This window comes from Ranitomeya imitator, chromosome 8, assembly GCF_032444005.1.
Source record: "Ranitomeya imitator isolate aRanImi1 chromosome 8, aRanImi1.pri, whole genome shotgun sequence".
Classification (NCBI taxonomy): Eukaryota; Metazoa; Chordata; class Amphibia; order Anura; family Dendrobatidae; genus Ranitomeya; species Ranitomeya imitator.
Window position 1 is genome coordinate 43943770 of NC_091289.1, and position 18518 is coordinate 43962287.

The window sequence follows — 18518 nt, forward strand, 5'->3', positions numbered from 1 at the left end:
AAAATATTCCTGAGTTACACAGAAAGAGCTGCCACGCATTACGCTTTCTAACTTCTACCTGAAGGGAAAAGCGAGTGGTTTGAAAAAGCAGAAATTCTAATAACAGAAGATAAAAAAAAAAAAGGGGGATAAAACAGTCCTTCAATCAACAACTAAAATTGCAGTAAGATTCACATAAAAACAAACAATTCAATCAGATCTTCGAAAAAAGTACCGAACAATTAAATTAAATGGACGGCATTAAAGATGGCTGCCGATAGCGATAAATGAGAAGGTTTACTATGCCCTAAGACGCATGGATCTCGGCCCATGCAGCACAGAGGAATCCACCTGTATTAAGAAAAGTGTGTGAAACTCCAGTCATCAAACACAAGAAAAGAAAATGCATAAAATGTCAGCATCGTGCTGCGCGACACATGCACTACAAAAGGCACCCAAATCAAAACAAGTCTTCTCTTTGGTAAATCCGTTTTTTTTTTTTAGTTGGAAGCGTAGCCTGGACTCCACAGTGGCTGAGACTTGGAGTTGCTCTGAGGCCAGTTTGGGCTGTGGTGATTGGTAAAACTCCCTGGTGGTGTCGAAGAAAAGCCTAAAAAGACAACAAAGGCAAAAGCTTTTAGAAAGTTTCAACCATTTATTGCGAAAACGTTGCTAGTATTAGGAAGGATATGAAAACGCCAACCCCATCTTCACCCCAAAATAGTCTAAAAAACACCTAATAGTGGAGATACAGTTGTTGCAATAGTAAAGTTTACTGAAGTGCACGGTGCTGGTATTAACACTTACTATTCGGTGGGGCGGATGGAGGAGGAGAACGTGGTATAAACGCCGGGTGATTAACAGTCTCCTTTGGTGAAAGAACTGAAAAAGGAAAAACCAAATATTACCGAATTGTGACGTTAAGAGACTTAACTACACTTGTATTACTGTGTCTGTGCTTACGGAGAATAGCAATGGCTGCCCCGGCTATGAGAGCAAACAAGGTGAAGAAGAACACAGGATAAGAGTCCATAAAGGTCTTGTAAAAGCTTTGCTCCCTGGTATAAGGCACTGCAATAGAGGAACACCGCGGAAGAGAAAAGTCATTATTTAGGCTTCTGTTCATCACTGGAATCATATGGCGTATTTATAAAGGCATTAGGAGTCTGCCAGAGGTTGGCCGATACATAGATTGCCCTTTATAAAAATCTATTTTTAACCCATATCCACTAATTTGCTTTATTATAAATTCTCCATCTTGCTATTCCCTATAACCTTTTTTTTTAACTTTATTTCCTGTGATGTGACGTTTCATTGGAAGAGTCTCAAACAAGATGTCCCAGGGGGATGGTCCTGCAGTCACTTCCCCGCAGCTTCCATCACCCAAGATGAAGTTCTGAATCACTTGTAGAGATGGAGGGAGGGAGAAGTGACTGTAGCTTCTTTTACCACCACCACTTCTGTCCCCACCGCCCACATCTTCAGTCTCCACTGCCATATAGCATCTGTCTCTGCCGCCTTGGTCACTGAATTGAGACGTCATCAGGGATGGCGATAGAAGCAGGGTAAGTGATCGCAGCGCTGACCCTTGATGACTATTTGTTTCAGAGCTGTGACAGCTGTGATGCGGCACCGATATCACTCTCAGTCCTATCACCGCCTCCCTCATGACGTCTCATTTTAGAAAAGGCGGTGGGCACAGAAGCTGTGGGACCGGCCATGAAAAGCTGAAGACACCACTACATTCCTCGATCACCACAATGGTAAAAGCTACACACATACATACCATTAAGTGGGCCTGTAGCTGCCATAAGTCTGATGGGAACATCTATGGTTTGGTCTGACATGTAGCTGGAAACAGAAAGCGATGTGGACAATGATCCTCGGTTTAAAGCCTGCACATCAGTAATGCCAACTTCATATGTAACAAAGCTGGGAACTCCAGAGGACTTCTCTTTCCGATACACCGTCACCACCGGGGATCCAACCTTCACCTGTCGGAAGAGATCACACAAGTTTAGACAGATTTTATTCAGTAGAACGTACTACATTATAGCCCAAGTAATGAAGATCAAGTCTTCATTATATGCAGTCATTTTTTTTTTTTTTTAAATATATGATAAAATGTATGCTGCCCAGGAAGGCTATTAAGAAAGTATAAAGATAAACATGTGACTCTGTATTACTTGCATCCTGCATTTTTCACGAATTTTCCCCTCTGGAGGTGCTGTGTCTATGGCCGGGTGCAAACAAGAGTATCAAAAATCGCTCAATTTCCATCCAGAAATTTCATACGATTTTCATCCGTGCCCATCCGTTTTTATACATCAACATTTTAAAATATACATGATCAAATAGCATCCTAGGTTAACAATAGCAATGTATCAGTAAAAATCAAATGCTACACAGATGATCCGTATGGTATCTGATTTTCTTTTCTGTGCAACCTTTGACTTGTATAGGCGAATCACATCCGGTAAACAGAAGAGACTAATGCATGCTGCCATTTTTTTTCCCAGCATGGCCACTCAGTCCGTGTGATACAACTGTAATTTGATCAGATGTATTAAATTACATTGGTCAATGTGCCGTCCGATGTTTTCTCAGTCAGAACGAGCCTCTGCCTCGCAGTTCCCCATGAACGAGTGGGTGAAATCTAGCTGCTATCTTGTCTTCTAAAAAGAGCACACAGAGGGGGATTCCTGCTTTTATTTCCCTATGTAGCAAATTATGCAGCACCACTGAGCTGTGTGGCTGTGAATCCAGAACTGGTGTTTGATAAAAGCTGATTGAAGCTGCAGCTGTGTGGCTGTGAATCCAGCACAGGAGCTAGGTCAGAGTTGATTGAAGCTGCAGCTTCCCAATGCTAAATAGTTCTCACCCCTCCCTTATCCATAATATCTAATAGGAGGTCTAAGCCGGATACCTCACTGTGCCTGTTTTTTTCCCCCCAGAGTGAATGGCGGGGTGGGTTCAGGAGGCTGGTGGAAGCAGTGACTTATAAGTGTTAAAATAAAAATATTTATCTGATAAAACATTTTGTATTATACTGTATCTTATTAATTTATGCAAAGTTCGGGGAAATTACAGTGACCATTTAAAATGCTAAATAAGCATCTCCCACCCCCCATGAATGGGCCCTCACTACTAGGTCTATTCCATGGATTACAAACCGGCCACTCATTTTAATGGCCTCAATATAATACTACAATTCCCCTGCAGGAGTGGCTGCAAAAGAAATGCTGGAACGGCCGCAGCTTGTCTCATCGAAGCATGCCCTGTTTAGATTAAAGCCGACCCTGCGTTTATTTGATGGACATGGGTCCGGCCTCAGGAACCCCTAGCAGTCGTCTGTCATCTCCTGGGATTTTAGAAGAAGAGAAACCGCCACGATCAAGCAAGAACTGAGCCAGCTTCAATCTAAGAGTCGATCCCTTTACTGCCATGCTTAGTAACCAGCATACATATCATGGCAGGAAAAGGAATAAAAAAAAAAGAAGAAAAAAAAAAAAGTTTTTTTTATTGCCTTAAAATAAACCAGCCTGCGCAATATTAAATTGATCTAAAACTTGTCAGTATTGTTTGCCCGCAGAGAGAAGCACGAGAAAAAAGAAGAAACAAACTGTGCACATCTGATTTTCCCGTGCAATAACTCAACAGCTTGCTTTACAAGATCTTACTGAAATCTTAAAGACTCTGGAAGGGGGTTGAGATAAGACTTTCGGGTTTTGAAGATGGTGATATGATCGGGCATCGAGAAACCAGAACATTTGGGCAGGTTCCCGCTTCGTTACGACGTGTGAAGGATGATTAGCATTGGAGCGCTCACCTCCAGATTGTTCAGAACTTCGGCGGCTCCAAATATCTTAATGTCGGCCGTTGTATAATGATTGCTTAGAACAATTTCCTTCTGATTGGCATAAAAGCCGGGATAAACAGACGCCAGCGCACTGATCTGCTCTCTGTAGACGTGATTCCCAAGAATGGCTGCCGTTACGGTAAGAGACGTGTCCCCCATGCTGAGATGTTTTAGCTGGCTCTCCGAAAGCTGCTGTCTTGAGAGGGAACAGGTGTAGTGACCTAGATATCGGATAGATAAGATAATGGTGAGGAGTCGGCTCGTTCGGCTCAGAGGAGGCCGTTATGACAGCAAAGAATTAGCAGGATAAGTGACAGACGCGAGGCATAGCACTTAGCACGGCGGCTTTCCAAATAAGCTGTACAAAGTGTATTAATGAAGAATAAAGGCAAATTAAAATCACGACGTTGGAAAAGCTTAAACCTGCTTCAAACATAACCCGGACCTAGCAGTAAAAACGTGGGGGGAAAAAAAGAAAGAAAAAAAAATGTTGCACACATTCATACCCCGAACTCCGCAGAAAGTTAGTGGACCTTAATTTTACTAAAATCTCGCAACAAAATCAAGATCCGTTCTCTCGCTCATCCTAATCCATTCATTACCTGATGCTTTCCAAGTTTTTTTTTCTTTTTGTCACAATCTTAAATTTTAAACCAAATTCACCAAAAATGTCTGTAATTTTTGATGAATTGGCGCAAATTCAATAAATGATTTTTATGTACCTTTTTAGAGTAATTAGTTGCATGATCTTTTCAATAAACCTTAAAAAGGGACCGGTCACTCAATTCATGATGCCCAAACGTCAACAGACACAGTGTCGAACAGCAGCGAGACATACAGCCGCAGAACAGCAGCGAGACATACAGCCGCATGGACCCGAACATATTATTCAAGCCGCCGAAGACACTCGGTTACCACACGAAACCCAGAACATTCGCTCATCACCCGTCATTCAACTAGATTGGTGCATGGGAAAATCAGAAAACTAGTCAGGTCTCTTCAAACCGTATTTTGTCAAACGCTGCGGCGTTTCCAAGAAAAACATATCTGCCTGCAGTCATGTTCTGATCCATGGTTTGGGCGACATGATCTGAGTGACAGGTTCCCTACAAAATGTTGAATTTTAGTCTACAACTCCACAAGTGTTAAAAATTTTAAAGAAAATTTCAAAATGGAAATGCTCCACTGAGATAACTTTCCAGAAGCGGAAAAAGTCCGATTCCACAGCCACACAAAATAATAAAAAAAACACAACAAATCTATGACAATCATCGTACCTGTCTCTACATCAAATCCAGTTTTAATAGAAAATATTTCAGGAGGTGAAACATCTGGATTCTGATTTTTAAAATGCAGATGACAATGGATGAGGTTTTCTGGGTGAAGATCCTGAATTGCTTCAATCTGGACGGAAGAACAATCCCCTTAAAGTGATTAAAAAAAGAAAAATTAGGAAATTTTAAATCTGCAAATACTAATAAACCAAAACCATCAACAAAAACAGAAAAACAACAGAAAATCACTTGTTGCCGAGTTGCTGTGGATAGCTTTATTAAACTGGTATTAATTGATTTATTTATTTTATTATAGATCTTACAGATAATGTAACTCTGGGGAACAGACGGGACAAAAGGGTAATTAGGAGATCTCACTGCTGGACCACTGTAAAGCAGACATCAGACCATCCTTCTGCTTATTTTACACTGCTGGCGATGTCCTTTCCCATATAACGTAGGAAAGATGTTATGTATATACATTTTATAGGTTTATGGTTTTTTTTTTTTTTACAAGGTGTTGGAGGCCAAAAGAATGTCAATAGATAAAGCAAACTGAGAAAGGCGGTCTCCAGTCGCACTACAACTTAAGAGCACAGTAACTGAGAAATTCCAGCCACAACTGAGACCAGGAACAGTTAACCGGCAAGGGTGCCGGGTGTCACAGCCCCACCAGACATCGAGGACTCATTGATTCCAGCCACCACCAAGACCAGGAACAGTTGATTGGTGAGGGTGCCGGGTGTCACTGCCCCACCAGACATCGATGACTCATTGATTCCGGCCAATACCGAGACTGGGAACAGTTGATCAGTGAGGGTGCAGAGTGTCACAGCCCCACCAGACATCGATGACCCATTGACTCCAGCCACCACCAAGACCAGTTGATCGGTGAGGGTGCCGGGTGTCACAGCCCCACCAGACATCGAGGACTCATTGATTCCAGCGCCACCAAGACCAGGAACAGTTGATTGGTGAGGGTGCCGGGTGTCACTGCCCCACCAGACATCGATGACTCATTGATTCCGGCCAATACCGAGACTGGGAACAGTTGATCAGTGAGGGTGCAGAGTGTCACAGCCCCACCAGACATCGATGACCCATTGACTCCAGCCACCACCAAGACCAGTTGATCGGTGAGGGTGCCGGGTGTCACAGCCCCACCAGACATCGAGGACTCATTGATTCCGGCCACCACCAAGACCAGGAACAGTTGATTGGTGAGGGTGCCGGGTGTCACTGCCCCACCAGACATCGAGGACTCATTGATTCCGGCCAATACCGAGACTGGGAACAGTTGATCAGTGAGGGTGCAGAGTGTCACAGCCCCACCAGACATCGATGACCCATTGACTCCAGCCACCACCAAGACCAGTTGATCGGTGAGGGTGCCAGGTGTCACAGCCCCACCAGACATCGATGACCCATTGATTCCGACCACTGCCAAGACCAGGAACAGTTGATCGGTGAGGGTGCAACAGCCCCACCAAACACTGATGACCCATCCTAAAGATGGCGCATAACGTCCCGGATAACACCTTTAAAGGGAACCCGTCACATCCACAAATGCAACAGGGAGAAATATCACATCATATTTTTCCTGAAGCTGCTCGTTTCCAGTAATTGGGGTGGTGCACACAGCGGTTACCGTCACTGATCACTATGACATAGGAAAGCATGGTGGCTCAGTGGTTAGCAACGATACTTTGCAGCACTGGGATCCTGGGTTCAAATCCCACCAAAAACATCATCTGCATGGAGTTTGTATATTCTCCCCGTGTTTGTGTGGGTTTCCTCAGGGGTTCTCCAGTTTCCTCCCACACTCCAAAGACATATTGATAGGGAATCTAGATTGTGAGCCTCAGTGAAGACAGCCATGATAATGTCTGTAAAGCGCTGTACAATATCATAGTGCTATATAAACAATGCATAAGAAATAATAATACTGTGGGCGCGGCTGTTATGGCTCATCGGCACGGTGATGGACAGCCTGCTTTGCCCCACAACTAGTTAAAACCAGTGTAATTTTTCCAGAAACATTCCCAAGTCTTATGCTCAGTAACTTTTCATCAACACCTTTTTAGTTATTTTTTTTATTTAATGGTTTCTCTTCTTCAGCATTCTGTTAGTACAATATGTGCTGGAACTTCTTTTCCCCAACTTGTAAGCATGCATTGAACCTGTTCTGAACTGAAACATCACCTCAAGTTATGCTTTTATGTAGTTGGACAAGAGAAGCAGAGAGACATAGACTGACCACCACCACTTCCTACAACTTTCCTGTCACTCTGCTGCTACAGACTGATTACACTTTACAACAGGCAGGGGACAGCAAACGAAGACATTATGGAGACCCCCTAGTGGCCGGCAGTTTGAAGTGAATTTTTGGTGGAAACACAATATAGTAATTTGTATATAAACTACTAATATTATCTAGAAAATGACATCCTGCAGTCTAAACGTCTTGATAGGGACTTAGACTTTCTGTATGAGAAATACAAGAAATTACTAAAAAACAGTAATGTCAGAAAATCAGACAGACATGTTGGAGGTGCATCTGTCTTACAATATATGATCTTCAAGCAAACAACGTACATTATTGCCCAGTGGCCCATCTGCTGCCTGTACCTCATGATCTGGAGTTGTATACTGTACACCTTATTTTTCAGGGTAAGACATATAAATTGATATTTAAGTTCTGGATTATATGAAAAAAACAAATACCAGAGAAATAAAACTTTTATAACCATTGAAAAGTCTCAAAGGCAGCAAGTCAGGAGAAATACAGGACATATTTTATTCTGAGCTACCAGAACTTAAGCGTTTTCTTCGGATATACTGGCATGTCAGACAGTGAAGTCCTTTGTGGATATAAAATAGAAAAAAACCCATCTATTTTGTTTTCTAATAGACATCACAAGAATGGTTATCATCGCCGCTTCAGACGCCTTATTAACCATCTAAACAATGACAAGCCCAGCTCATTTTCTAGCTCAGACGTCTAGGCAATAAAACGATCCAACAAGATAAGCCAGACGGGAATACAGCCATCAAGTAAAAAAAAAAATAAAAATCCTTCTACGAGGTAGTAGTAGCTTTTCATATAATTGTAGCTGAGAAGATAAGTAATAATAAGGACAACCAATTTGATGTCCTACTGAACAACGCACTGTAGGATGGGTGAGTCAGTCATTTCCTTTACCATCCACACGTCCCGTTATGTTGTCCTCACAATTGTAAAAGTTTTCTCGCACTACTTAGTACCCACAGTGGGTGCAGAGATGGCTGCACTCGTGGCTGGGGGGGGCAGCACTCATGGCCCCGGGGGGAATAGCACTCGAGGCCCCCCGAGTGGGACAGCACTCGTGGCCCGGGGGGCAGCTTTTTATAATGCGTCCTGTCCAAGTTTATTTACTAAAAAATGAGAAAATAACTTTGTAGGACCCCAAGTGGGAGACCTCTTCCGATTTGTAGGCTCTGCCTAGCAGGCAAGTGGCGGCCATGGTGGCTATGCAAGAAAGAAGAACAAGCGCTCCTAGTGCGCTCAACCAAATGAAAGAAGGAGGAGACTTGCGAGTTGTTACACTCACCTGCTCGGGTTGGGCGAGAAGGCAAAACAGTGGCAATGGCACAGACTGTCTCCCTCCAAAGGCTGCAGCTCCGTCCGCGAAGCCCCAGGCTATCAGGTACGAGGACTCATATAACAGTGGAGGAAAAATACCCCGGACTTCATGAGGACTGCACCTGATGAAGGAGCTAGATCGGCCCCGAAACGCGTAGTCTGAATAAAAAGTTTCTAATCTTACCATTGATCCCTATTGGTTGCCATCTTAGTGGCAGCGCTCACTAAGTCCACAGTATTTTACTTCCACTGCTACGAAATACTGATGTGACCGCTGGACCAGGGTCGGGCAAATTTATTGGTACATCTCATATTATTTAGGCGCCATCAACCACCATCCCACCCCCCCCAATAAAAAGAGAACCCTAAAGGCTGTAACCACCTGAGCCCAATTATGTGATTGCCGGGTCCTACAGTAGCATCAGAAGGGCCAATTCTTCTATTTGCTCAATGCCGCCATACGAGAAGACAGAAGTGGTAATAAACCACTAAACAATAAACTTGTTGTTGGCTTGTAAAATTGCTCTATGTACATGCAGCTTTGGGGGCTCACGCACTAGTGTAATTTTATAAAGTGTTACTGCATAATGGAGGCATTTACATGAATAGAGAACTTAAGTGGTTCTGATGGACCAAACCGAGTAATCGCAATGACATGGATGAACCATAATCACTAGCTGCCATCTAAAAACACAACTACTTCTTTCATTTAAGGAGACTCCATGAATGTCATCATTGTCGTCACCAATGCGCCTTGCTCTGCCCTTATAGTCAGGAATTAAAAAACTTTGCAAACATTAAAAGGGACACTTTCATTACACTTGAGTCCATACAATTCTTTCACGAACGCAGAGGAGTAATCTTTCATAAAGCAAACACATCCTGCACTTACAGTTATTATGGAAAAGCTCTGGGGTTTCAGTGCATTATATGGCGTTTTACAGGAACATTCACTTGATCTGCCGTCATACAAATGTAGACGATGCCAGAAAGGGAAGTGTTAGCCCTTGTGTGGCCGAGCCAGACGTCATACACACAAATGGCTCCAAGACGCTACGGCACAGAGTAATCCTGGCTTACACGGGAATGGTCTGAAGAATCTGCGCACCAAAGATTGGATGGAACAATCGATGCCCCTGAATTCTCTTTGGCATGTTAGGCAGGAACATACTGTGTTTGGTGCTACCTTATAAAGCCCTGGAACTTTATGGAAACAAGAACACATATCAAATTACCACCTCATGCCAATTATTACTTCCGGCATAACTTGCCGAGATACTGATAATTGCCAACCAAAATATATTGTCTTTAAATGTAACAAATAGTGTGAAAAATTAATCAAAGTATAAATCTTTTTCACACCAGAACATAAAAGATGATTTGGAAAAAATATATTGGGGCCCATTTACCAATACGGTCTAATGTCACATTCACACATGCGTGGATCCAGTTGGATAAAAAAAAAAGTTAGGTGGGCTGCACTGTTGCCGTAATCCAAATTCTTCAACAATGAAAATAACGTAAGGAAAGAGAATAATGCTCCACTACGGGCGAAAATGCAGAGGGCGCCAGTTTTATTTTATAGATGAAATCCTGCTTCATTGGCAACGATCGATGTTGGCACCGATCATGGCTGTTTATCCCATTACATGTTGCTGTCAATAGAAACACCAGCAACTAAATGGTGAACAGCAGGAGGGGGCTCATGTTTTGATTACCTTGAGGGGGCAATTTTTAAACTGGTATCACTTTAGGGAAGGGGGGAAATATTGCGCAGAATACTGCAGCATCCTAGGATATTCTTGGGTGTCACATATGCAATAGAAAGGAAACTGTGCAAATGGAAAAGAAAAGCGGAAAGAGTGGAATATTGTAATGTAAACTGTTCTACCATTACTGGGCGCAAAATATAAAATAATGCTTTTAAATATATATATTAAAAAAAAACAAAACAATAGGCCAGAATAATGTTCACTGGAAAAAATTACGGTCTGACTGAGAAAACACATTTTGCAATATTGTTTGCGCTCCCTGCTCCCAGGCTGTTCATGCAAAAAATTGTAAGAGAGCCACGTGTTAGAGTTACCTTTCAAGTTGTTGCCATTTTCCCCAATATCAACAAGGAATTTATGAACATTTGCAGACTGCAAATTGATTTTCTCTCCATTTGCATCCACAACTCGTGTTCTCTGCGGTGAGCGGATTAACACCTGTAATGTACAAAAAAATATATATATTTGCATATTCGATAGACTAAAAGTATTGCCATGATATGCATGAACGCTGCGAAGAGTAATGTTTTCCATGCTGTGAAAACAATTGAGTGTTGGATAAAATATTTTCTCTGTCGTTTCATTGGGGAACACAGGAGACCATGGGTGTACGCTGGTGCCGCCAAGAGGTTGATACTGAGAATTACAACTAAGAAAAAAAAGTCAGCTCCTCCCCAACAGGCTACACCCACGTACTGGCAACCAAGCTCTTCAGTTTAGCTTACTGTCACTAGAAGGCAGACATGAGTCTGGAGCTCCAAACCAGTTTCTGTGAAAAGTCTATTTTTTATTTTTCCTTTTTAGTAATTTTCTTCAACGTCCAGCGACGTTTTACCTTTTTTCAATCTTTCTTCCTAACCTTTTATTCATTCTGTCTCTCTTCTTCCTGAGGCTCCTTCACAGCCTTCTGAAACCTCACCTGGGGTCAGGATTCAAATTTAGCCCCTGGCTTCAGTTGTGGCCTAGTCGAGCCAGTAGGCCATGCCCCCTTTCTCCTCGGCCAGACATTTCTGTAATTCTCCCACCCTGCAATGTCTCCGCTCCCTCCTCCTTTCTGTGAAGCGCCATTTTCTTCCCCTGCAGTATTATATGGACCTTCCCAATTCCACATCATACCACTGCAGCTGGTACCACTTTCTAGCTAGGAAAAGTCTGTCAACTCCATGGATCGTTCAATTTGCCTTTCCCACCAGGTCAGACAGTCTCTGTTATGGTGGCAGGACTCACCCCTTGTTTTTCTCAGTTGTTCCTTCCTCCCTATTCACTGGCAGATGATGACGATGGACAGCAGCCTACTCTGTTGGAGAGCAGTCTTCCGGTAGTTGACATTGCAGAGTTGGTGGAAGAGCCACAAAGTGTTCCTCTAGACCAGTGTTCCCCAACTCCGGTCCACAAGAACCACCAACAGGTCATGTTTTGAGGATTTCCTTACTATTGCACGGGTCATTGAATGCTTGCCTGTCCAGGTGATGCAATTATCACCTGTGCAATACTAAGGAAATCCTAAAAACATGACCTGTTGGTGCCTCTTGAGGACCGGACTTGGGGAACACTGCTCTAGACCAACATCCTAGAATTCGGGGCAATTCGTCTTGCACTATTGCATTGGTAGGTTTAGCTTTAAGTCTCCCAATCTGACAATGCCACCGACGTGGCTTACATCAATTACTAAGGAGGAACTTGTGGTCATCAACTTCACAGGTCTCTCCGATTCTCGACTGGGCAGCACAAAGAATCCCAACCAACACAGAAGTCTTAAGTCTCAAAAGGTCTATCTGCGGGAGAGTGGTCCCTGCCTCAGACTGTCTTTGATCACATCTGTCTACACTGGGACACTTCAGACCATGACCTGATGGCATCCATGCACAACCACAAGGTGTCCTAGTTCGTGTCCAGAGCTTGTGGGTCTTCTTGCAGTTCCATCTGACGCCCTGGCAATTGCCTGGTCTCACGTTTCCCTTCCTTATCCATTCTCAAATTTAACTCTGCTACTTAGGACTCTCAAGAAGATCAGGTCAAAATGTATTCCTGTCATCCTCGTGGCCCCAGACTGGTCTAGAAGATCAGGGTACACATAAGAGGTCAATTTTCCAGTTGACATTCTGTGGAGGCTCCTGGGCCATCCAGACCTTCTCTCCCAAGGTCTCCTCTTCCACTTCTCAGCTGCTCAATTTGAACTGTTGAAGCCGCAATTCTGAGATCCTCAGGTTTTGCCAACACAATTGTGCAGACCATGATCAAGGCTTGAAAGTCACAGGTAGATCATACAATCTCCTTGCAGACATTCTCCTTGGTGGGATTTGAAGCCAGGATCCCAGCGGTCCATGGTTACAGTGCTAATCACTGAGCCATCGTGCTGCCCCACATCATACAGTACAAATGATCACCCACATGAAGGATATTTTCCCTTGCTAGTTAGTAGTGCCGGCCACAAAAGCGCAAGTTGAAATCAAAGATCACCACTTTGTACTAAGTTAGTCTGAATTGTGGTTTTGATAATATGATCATTTAAAGGCTGCTGTATGAGACATTTCATTTGGTTTCTAATGGATCCAAAAATCAAACCGGTATGGTAAAAGCATACTTCAGCAAATACATTTTTTGTCGCTCACTGTAAAATCCTTTTCTTATAATGTTCACTGAGAAGACAGAGATTTTGGGTTATAAAGCTTGAGTCGGTGCAAACCCCCTAATATATGCAGAACCAGTAGACCATCTGATGTGTATGGGGGCCTCCACCTCTACCCTGACAGACTGCAGTGAGGGAGAGAGGGGTCAGGGAGTTAAAACTTCCACTGCTGAGCCTTCTGTGGCCACTGCTGGAGGTGCCTGCCAGGTGCTTTCTACCCTCTCCCCATCGAAAATACACAAACGCTCAGAAGAGCACTCGTATGTACGGGAAAGCAGGGAGATAAATAGGCAGAAAAGAGATTGTCAGTTTATTAAGACAATCTATTCTGCATCGCATCCGATTACTATATATTTGGTCTGGATCTTGTAAGAAAATCCCGTAAGAATTTTGCCGATCTCACTGGACTCTGCACAAAGTATTTGTAACCGCTAACAGCTGGGATTGTGACAAAGGAAATTCCACTAGGAGCCTTTCTCTAACGAGGATCTGTGACCCTCCCCTGACATGTCCGTTCTAGTAACCACTTGTATTCCCCATTAAATAATTCCTGATCATATTTTCTTAGAACTTTAGGCCAGTTTTACCAATCGTGTCCAACTATTAGGAAAATGACAACTAGATCAGTCGTAAAATTGTCTAATGAATCACAGTGGCTCCTGCTAGATAATAACTTCGGCGCATCTTTATTCCATCTATTGCTCGGTCGTCAAAAAGTTGACATTTTTTGCCACAGCAGTATAAAAAGTTATGGACAGCCCCCCTTTTATTAAAATACACATTCAGGAAGCATTTCAGAGAAATAGTACTGCCAGATATTGGAAGAAAAAAAAAAAATCTTACAGAAATGGTAATCAGTGGGGAATACAAAGTTTTACTAAAACGAACAAAACGGGTGCTAACCAAGTGTTTTCAGCATACTAGAAAAATATGTTCCAGTCCCCGCGGCTGTTCGACAGCCGTAACACGTGCAGCATTTGCTTGTTGTTTGTTAGGTAATCTCTGCATGTGTTGCAGGTGTCAAACGGCCGTGAGACATGTAGCTGTAGGGACTCAAACATATTATTCGAGCACACCGAAGTCACTCGGTTAGCACCCGAGCATGCTCAGATAACACCTTATCCCACCATGTTCGCTCATCACTACTGATTATCTTTATAGAAGGCACATTTTAGGGAACCTAGCCAGGGGGTGCGAGACATGCAGTAACAAATGAATTGGGAAAGTAGAGGAGGGGACTTAGGGAAGTTGGAGTCTAGCCCCAGATTTATTTCGATAGCTTCTACCGCTGCGTACAGACTGTACTTATCGTTGATTGTGTCTGTTGATCAAAGCTCATTATAAAGTCCATTACCTCTCGGTAGGTTTTCAGCAGCCCAGGAATTTCATAGTACACAGTAACATGTCCAGATTCTCTGGCTACAGCGGCACCGGACCTGGGATCAATCTGCAGAAGGGCCCTAGAGGAAGTGCTCCATGTCCCAGACAACCCTGTAAACCAAAAAAATAAATGTATTAGAAGCCAAAGTTATAGTCCAATCTGCAAAGGGTTAGTCCCATCTTAAAATGTCAGAATATTGGAAACAGCTTGTACAAAAAATACCATTTAAAATAACTTTTTAGTAAAATTATGCCTCGTTCTCCTGATAATTACTGTACATTTTAATGTTTATAGCACGTTGCGATTGAGCTGAATGTGTGCGGTGCTCACACGTGATCTTATATGCACGGCACTGAAGCTGGCAAGGATCGCTGGAGTGCGCCAATGGCTCCCGATCACGGACAGCTTCAACGTCACCAACCATGGGCCTGCAAGTCAATAGAGATGGCTACAAAGACAAGTGGATGGGCAGGTCGCTGTGCATGGGAAAACAAACACTATACCGGGCAGCAATCTCAGGATTAGTGGAGGTCAAAGAGGTCGAGGCTCCGTGATCATAAAGTGATTTACCATCATATTCACAGATGGGAATAACCCTCCAACATCGCAATCTGTCACCAAAGCGACACATGAATGGTTTATCTAATGTGACACAGGATTGTTTCATTCTCAGAGATTCGGCATTATTGGACCCAATTCTGTCCCAGCACACACCAACGAGCTATTCATAAAGAAAATGTCCTTCTTGGATAATTTTCAGAGCAGAGATGCTTGGTTGTACATTTCATTAAATCATCACACACTGATCTGAAATCCCCATCTGTTTCATCAATCACAGCTGCATTAACCAATTTTTTCAAGCGTCAGAACAGAAATCTTAAAGCATTCAGTGTCTGCACAGAACGAGCTCCAGCCATGTTTGTACTGTGACGCATCCAACAGGCTCTGTACTGCAGAGTGAAGAAGAAAGAAAACCCAACCCCGCTCCACTACATTGTAGCCTAAATAGTAAAGCGATTTTATACAGCCACCACATTATTCTTAAGTATGCATGAAGTCCAGAGCTACAATCATAGTTCTGCAAACTGGAGGACTAACAACAGATGATTTTGGGATAGAATATTACAATATATTACATATATATATATATATATATATATATATATATATATATATATATATATATATATATATATATACACACATATATATATATACACACACACTTTTTTTTTTTGGTTATATGGTAGACAAAAAAATAGATAATCGTGTGAGTATGTATGTAGTGCATGTATGTATATATACATACACACACATATATACACACACATGCGTGTGTGTGTATATATACATATGTATATATATATACACACACACGCATGTGTATATATATATATATATATAATGTACACACGTATTTTAATGTCTAATATACAATATATATATATGTACGTACATGCACTACATACATACACTCACACGACTATCTATTTTTTTTGTCTACCATATAACCCCCCCAAAAAAATATATATATGTATATAATATATATATATATATATATATATATATATATATATATATATATATATATATACATACACACACATATATTATTTTTTTTTTGATTACATATATCATACACACACTTCATAATATACTGTTATTATATGTTCTGATTAGTATACAGCAGACTAAGATATAGAGATATATATATATATATATATATATATATATATATATATATATATATATATATATATATATATATATATATATATATATACACACACACATATATATATACACACACTTTTTACTAATATTTTTTCTTTCTTTTAATTGAATAATAGTTTATTACCCTCCTGGCTTGTTATTGGGCATGAGAAACAGATGATATCCCCAACCACAGCTTCTTCCTTCAGAGCTGGGTATATGCCGTGCTGTACAGGGACGGGGACATAATCGGAAATTCCAGGATTCTCGGTATCCCATACCCTAAATATTGTAAAACCAACGTTGACTGTGCGCATGATAAAGCTGTCATTTGTTGCCCCCTTTCCAATTTGTACAAAATCGTCCCTGCAACCAAGAACATAAAAAAAAAAAACAACCTGATATTAAAACACAAAAAAGATCCACAGTTACCATGTAAGAGTGTAACGCTACAACACTGCCATCATGTGGTTAAAGAAATGCATTGCTAATGTCAAGAAACTCATTCATAAATATGGAATTTTTTTATTTTTTTTTTATAAGACCAAGATCTGCACGATAAGATATGTGATGGTGAAGCCGGAGTCTCACTGAAGATCTTAAGCTGAAAAGATCAGTGAATTCATAGAGGAATGTAGGAGTGGTGTCCCTTTAAATTCTAACACTTTCTTATACATATTGTCATTGACAAAAATTCTAACCATGTAAATGTATTTATGCAAATTTGGAAAGTCAGACATGGTCTCTACATTTTTTATTTTTTTTAAATGACAAATCTGAGACTGCAGGGAAAGTGGCTGCCGGATTCACCATTTACAGAAAACTAATGGCTTTGATAATGCACAGAAATAATGAATCTATTCAAACCTGTTAATTGCAAAGTTGAGAATGGAATTCTGTGCGTGGAAGACCTCGCCAGTGTTGTCATGGAAACGGGCCGAGAAACGCAATGTGGCTCCCAGCGGAACTGCAGACAATAGATGGCCGCTGCCCGTGTGTACGGCCGGGCCGGTCACCAGCCGCATATACGAGATTGGCGAAACCTGTGTGACAATAGCAGGGAAGATTTAAAGACAAGATGGAAAAAAACAGCAGGTATAAAGTGGGGACCCATCATTTACACAAATATAAGAGGTTTATTCCCGACCCTTAACACCTCTATGTTCTCAGACCCCCCATAGGCGGCAGCGCTGACCCCACTGCACAGGGCCTGTGTATATTACCACCAGTGGTACACAATGCAGACTTGTATATTGTTATTGCTGTATGTTCAGGTAAGGCTGGTTTCACACTAGCGTACGGGAGGACTGCGGCCTTCCTCCATGAAGCCCCGCCCACTGCCACGCCTCTTCATTCAGCTCCGCCTACGTCTGCATGCATCATGTGTACCCCATCTTTAACATTGGGTACGCAGGCCGTGCGGATGTATGCGGATACCTCCGTATGTGTCGTTTTCACGCTGCGCCGACTGCAACGAGTTGCATTTTGCTGCGGTAGCCGCACCGTAACAACACATGCGGAGGCATCCACATACATCGCCACGGCCTGCGAACATAATGGTAAAGATAGGTACACACGCCACATGCCGACGTAGGCGGAGCTGACCGCAGGAGGTACGGCGGTGGGCAGAGCGTCAAGTACACAGCCCTCCACAGCACCTCCATCCGCAAATGTGAAACTAGCCTCAATTAGATTTTACTCATGAAAGCCTAATTTTAATACCAGGTGTAAAAACCATTAAAAGGATTATACAGTCATTCTGATATGACCTCTCATGGCAAGTATGCCAGCTTCTAAAGGTATATGAGATGTATTAAATGTATGTAGTTTAGGCTGTGAAATTTAGTGACATCTGCTTGAAACAAAAAAAAACAAACACCATCAGCTTTTCCACCACCTAACCTCCAGCTTCATCACCACCACCACCTGACCTCCAGCTTCATCACCACCACCACCTGACCTCCAGCTTCACCAGCACCACGCCTAACCTCTAGCTTGACCAGCACCACCACGCCTAACGTCTAGCTTGACCAGCACCACCACCTGACCTCCAGCTTGACCAGCACCACCACCTGACCTCCAGCTTCACCACCACCGCCTGACCTCCAGCTTCACCAGAACTACCGCCTAACCTCCAGCTTGAGCTTCACCACCACTCCCTGACCTCTAGCTTCACCACCACTCCCTGACCTCTAGCTTCACCACCACTCCCTGACCTCTAGCTTCACCACCAGTCCCTGACCTCTAGCTTCACCACCAGTCCCTGACCTCTAGCTTCACCACCAGTCC

At 42.5% G+C, this 18518-nt stretch overlaps 1 protein-coding gene across 1 annotated transcript in view; it reads right to left on the reverse strand.

Annotated features, from left to right (window-relative positions):
- Window positions 1-340: 340 nt before the first annotated feature.
- The window catches only part of NUP210 (nucleoporin 210), a 102023-nt gene continuing 83845 nt past the window's right edge, over window positions 341-18518 (reverse strand). Inside the window, exons 31-40 of the mRNA XM_069736813.1 lie at window positions 17097-17272; window positions 16375-16595; window positions 14490-14626; window positions 10821-10944; window positions 5116-5262; window positions 3809-4059; window positions 1766-1973; window positions 943-1050; window positions 787-861; window positions 341-589 (exon numbers count right to left, since the gene is read on the reverse strand). Of these exons, the coding sequence (XP_069592914.1) occupies window positions 480-589; window positions 787-861; window positions 943-1050; window positions 1766-1973; window positions 3809-4059; window positions 5116-5262; window positions 10821-10944; window positions 14490-14626; window positions 16375-16595; window positions 17097-17272 (1557 nt within the window). The 3' untranslated portion in view covers window positions 341-479. The remainder of the gene's footprint in view (window positions 590-786; window positions 862-942; window positions 1051-1765; window positions 1974-3808; window positions 4060-5115; window positions 5263-10820; window positions 10945-14489; window positions 14627-16374; window positions 16596-17096; window positions 17273-18518) is intronic.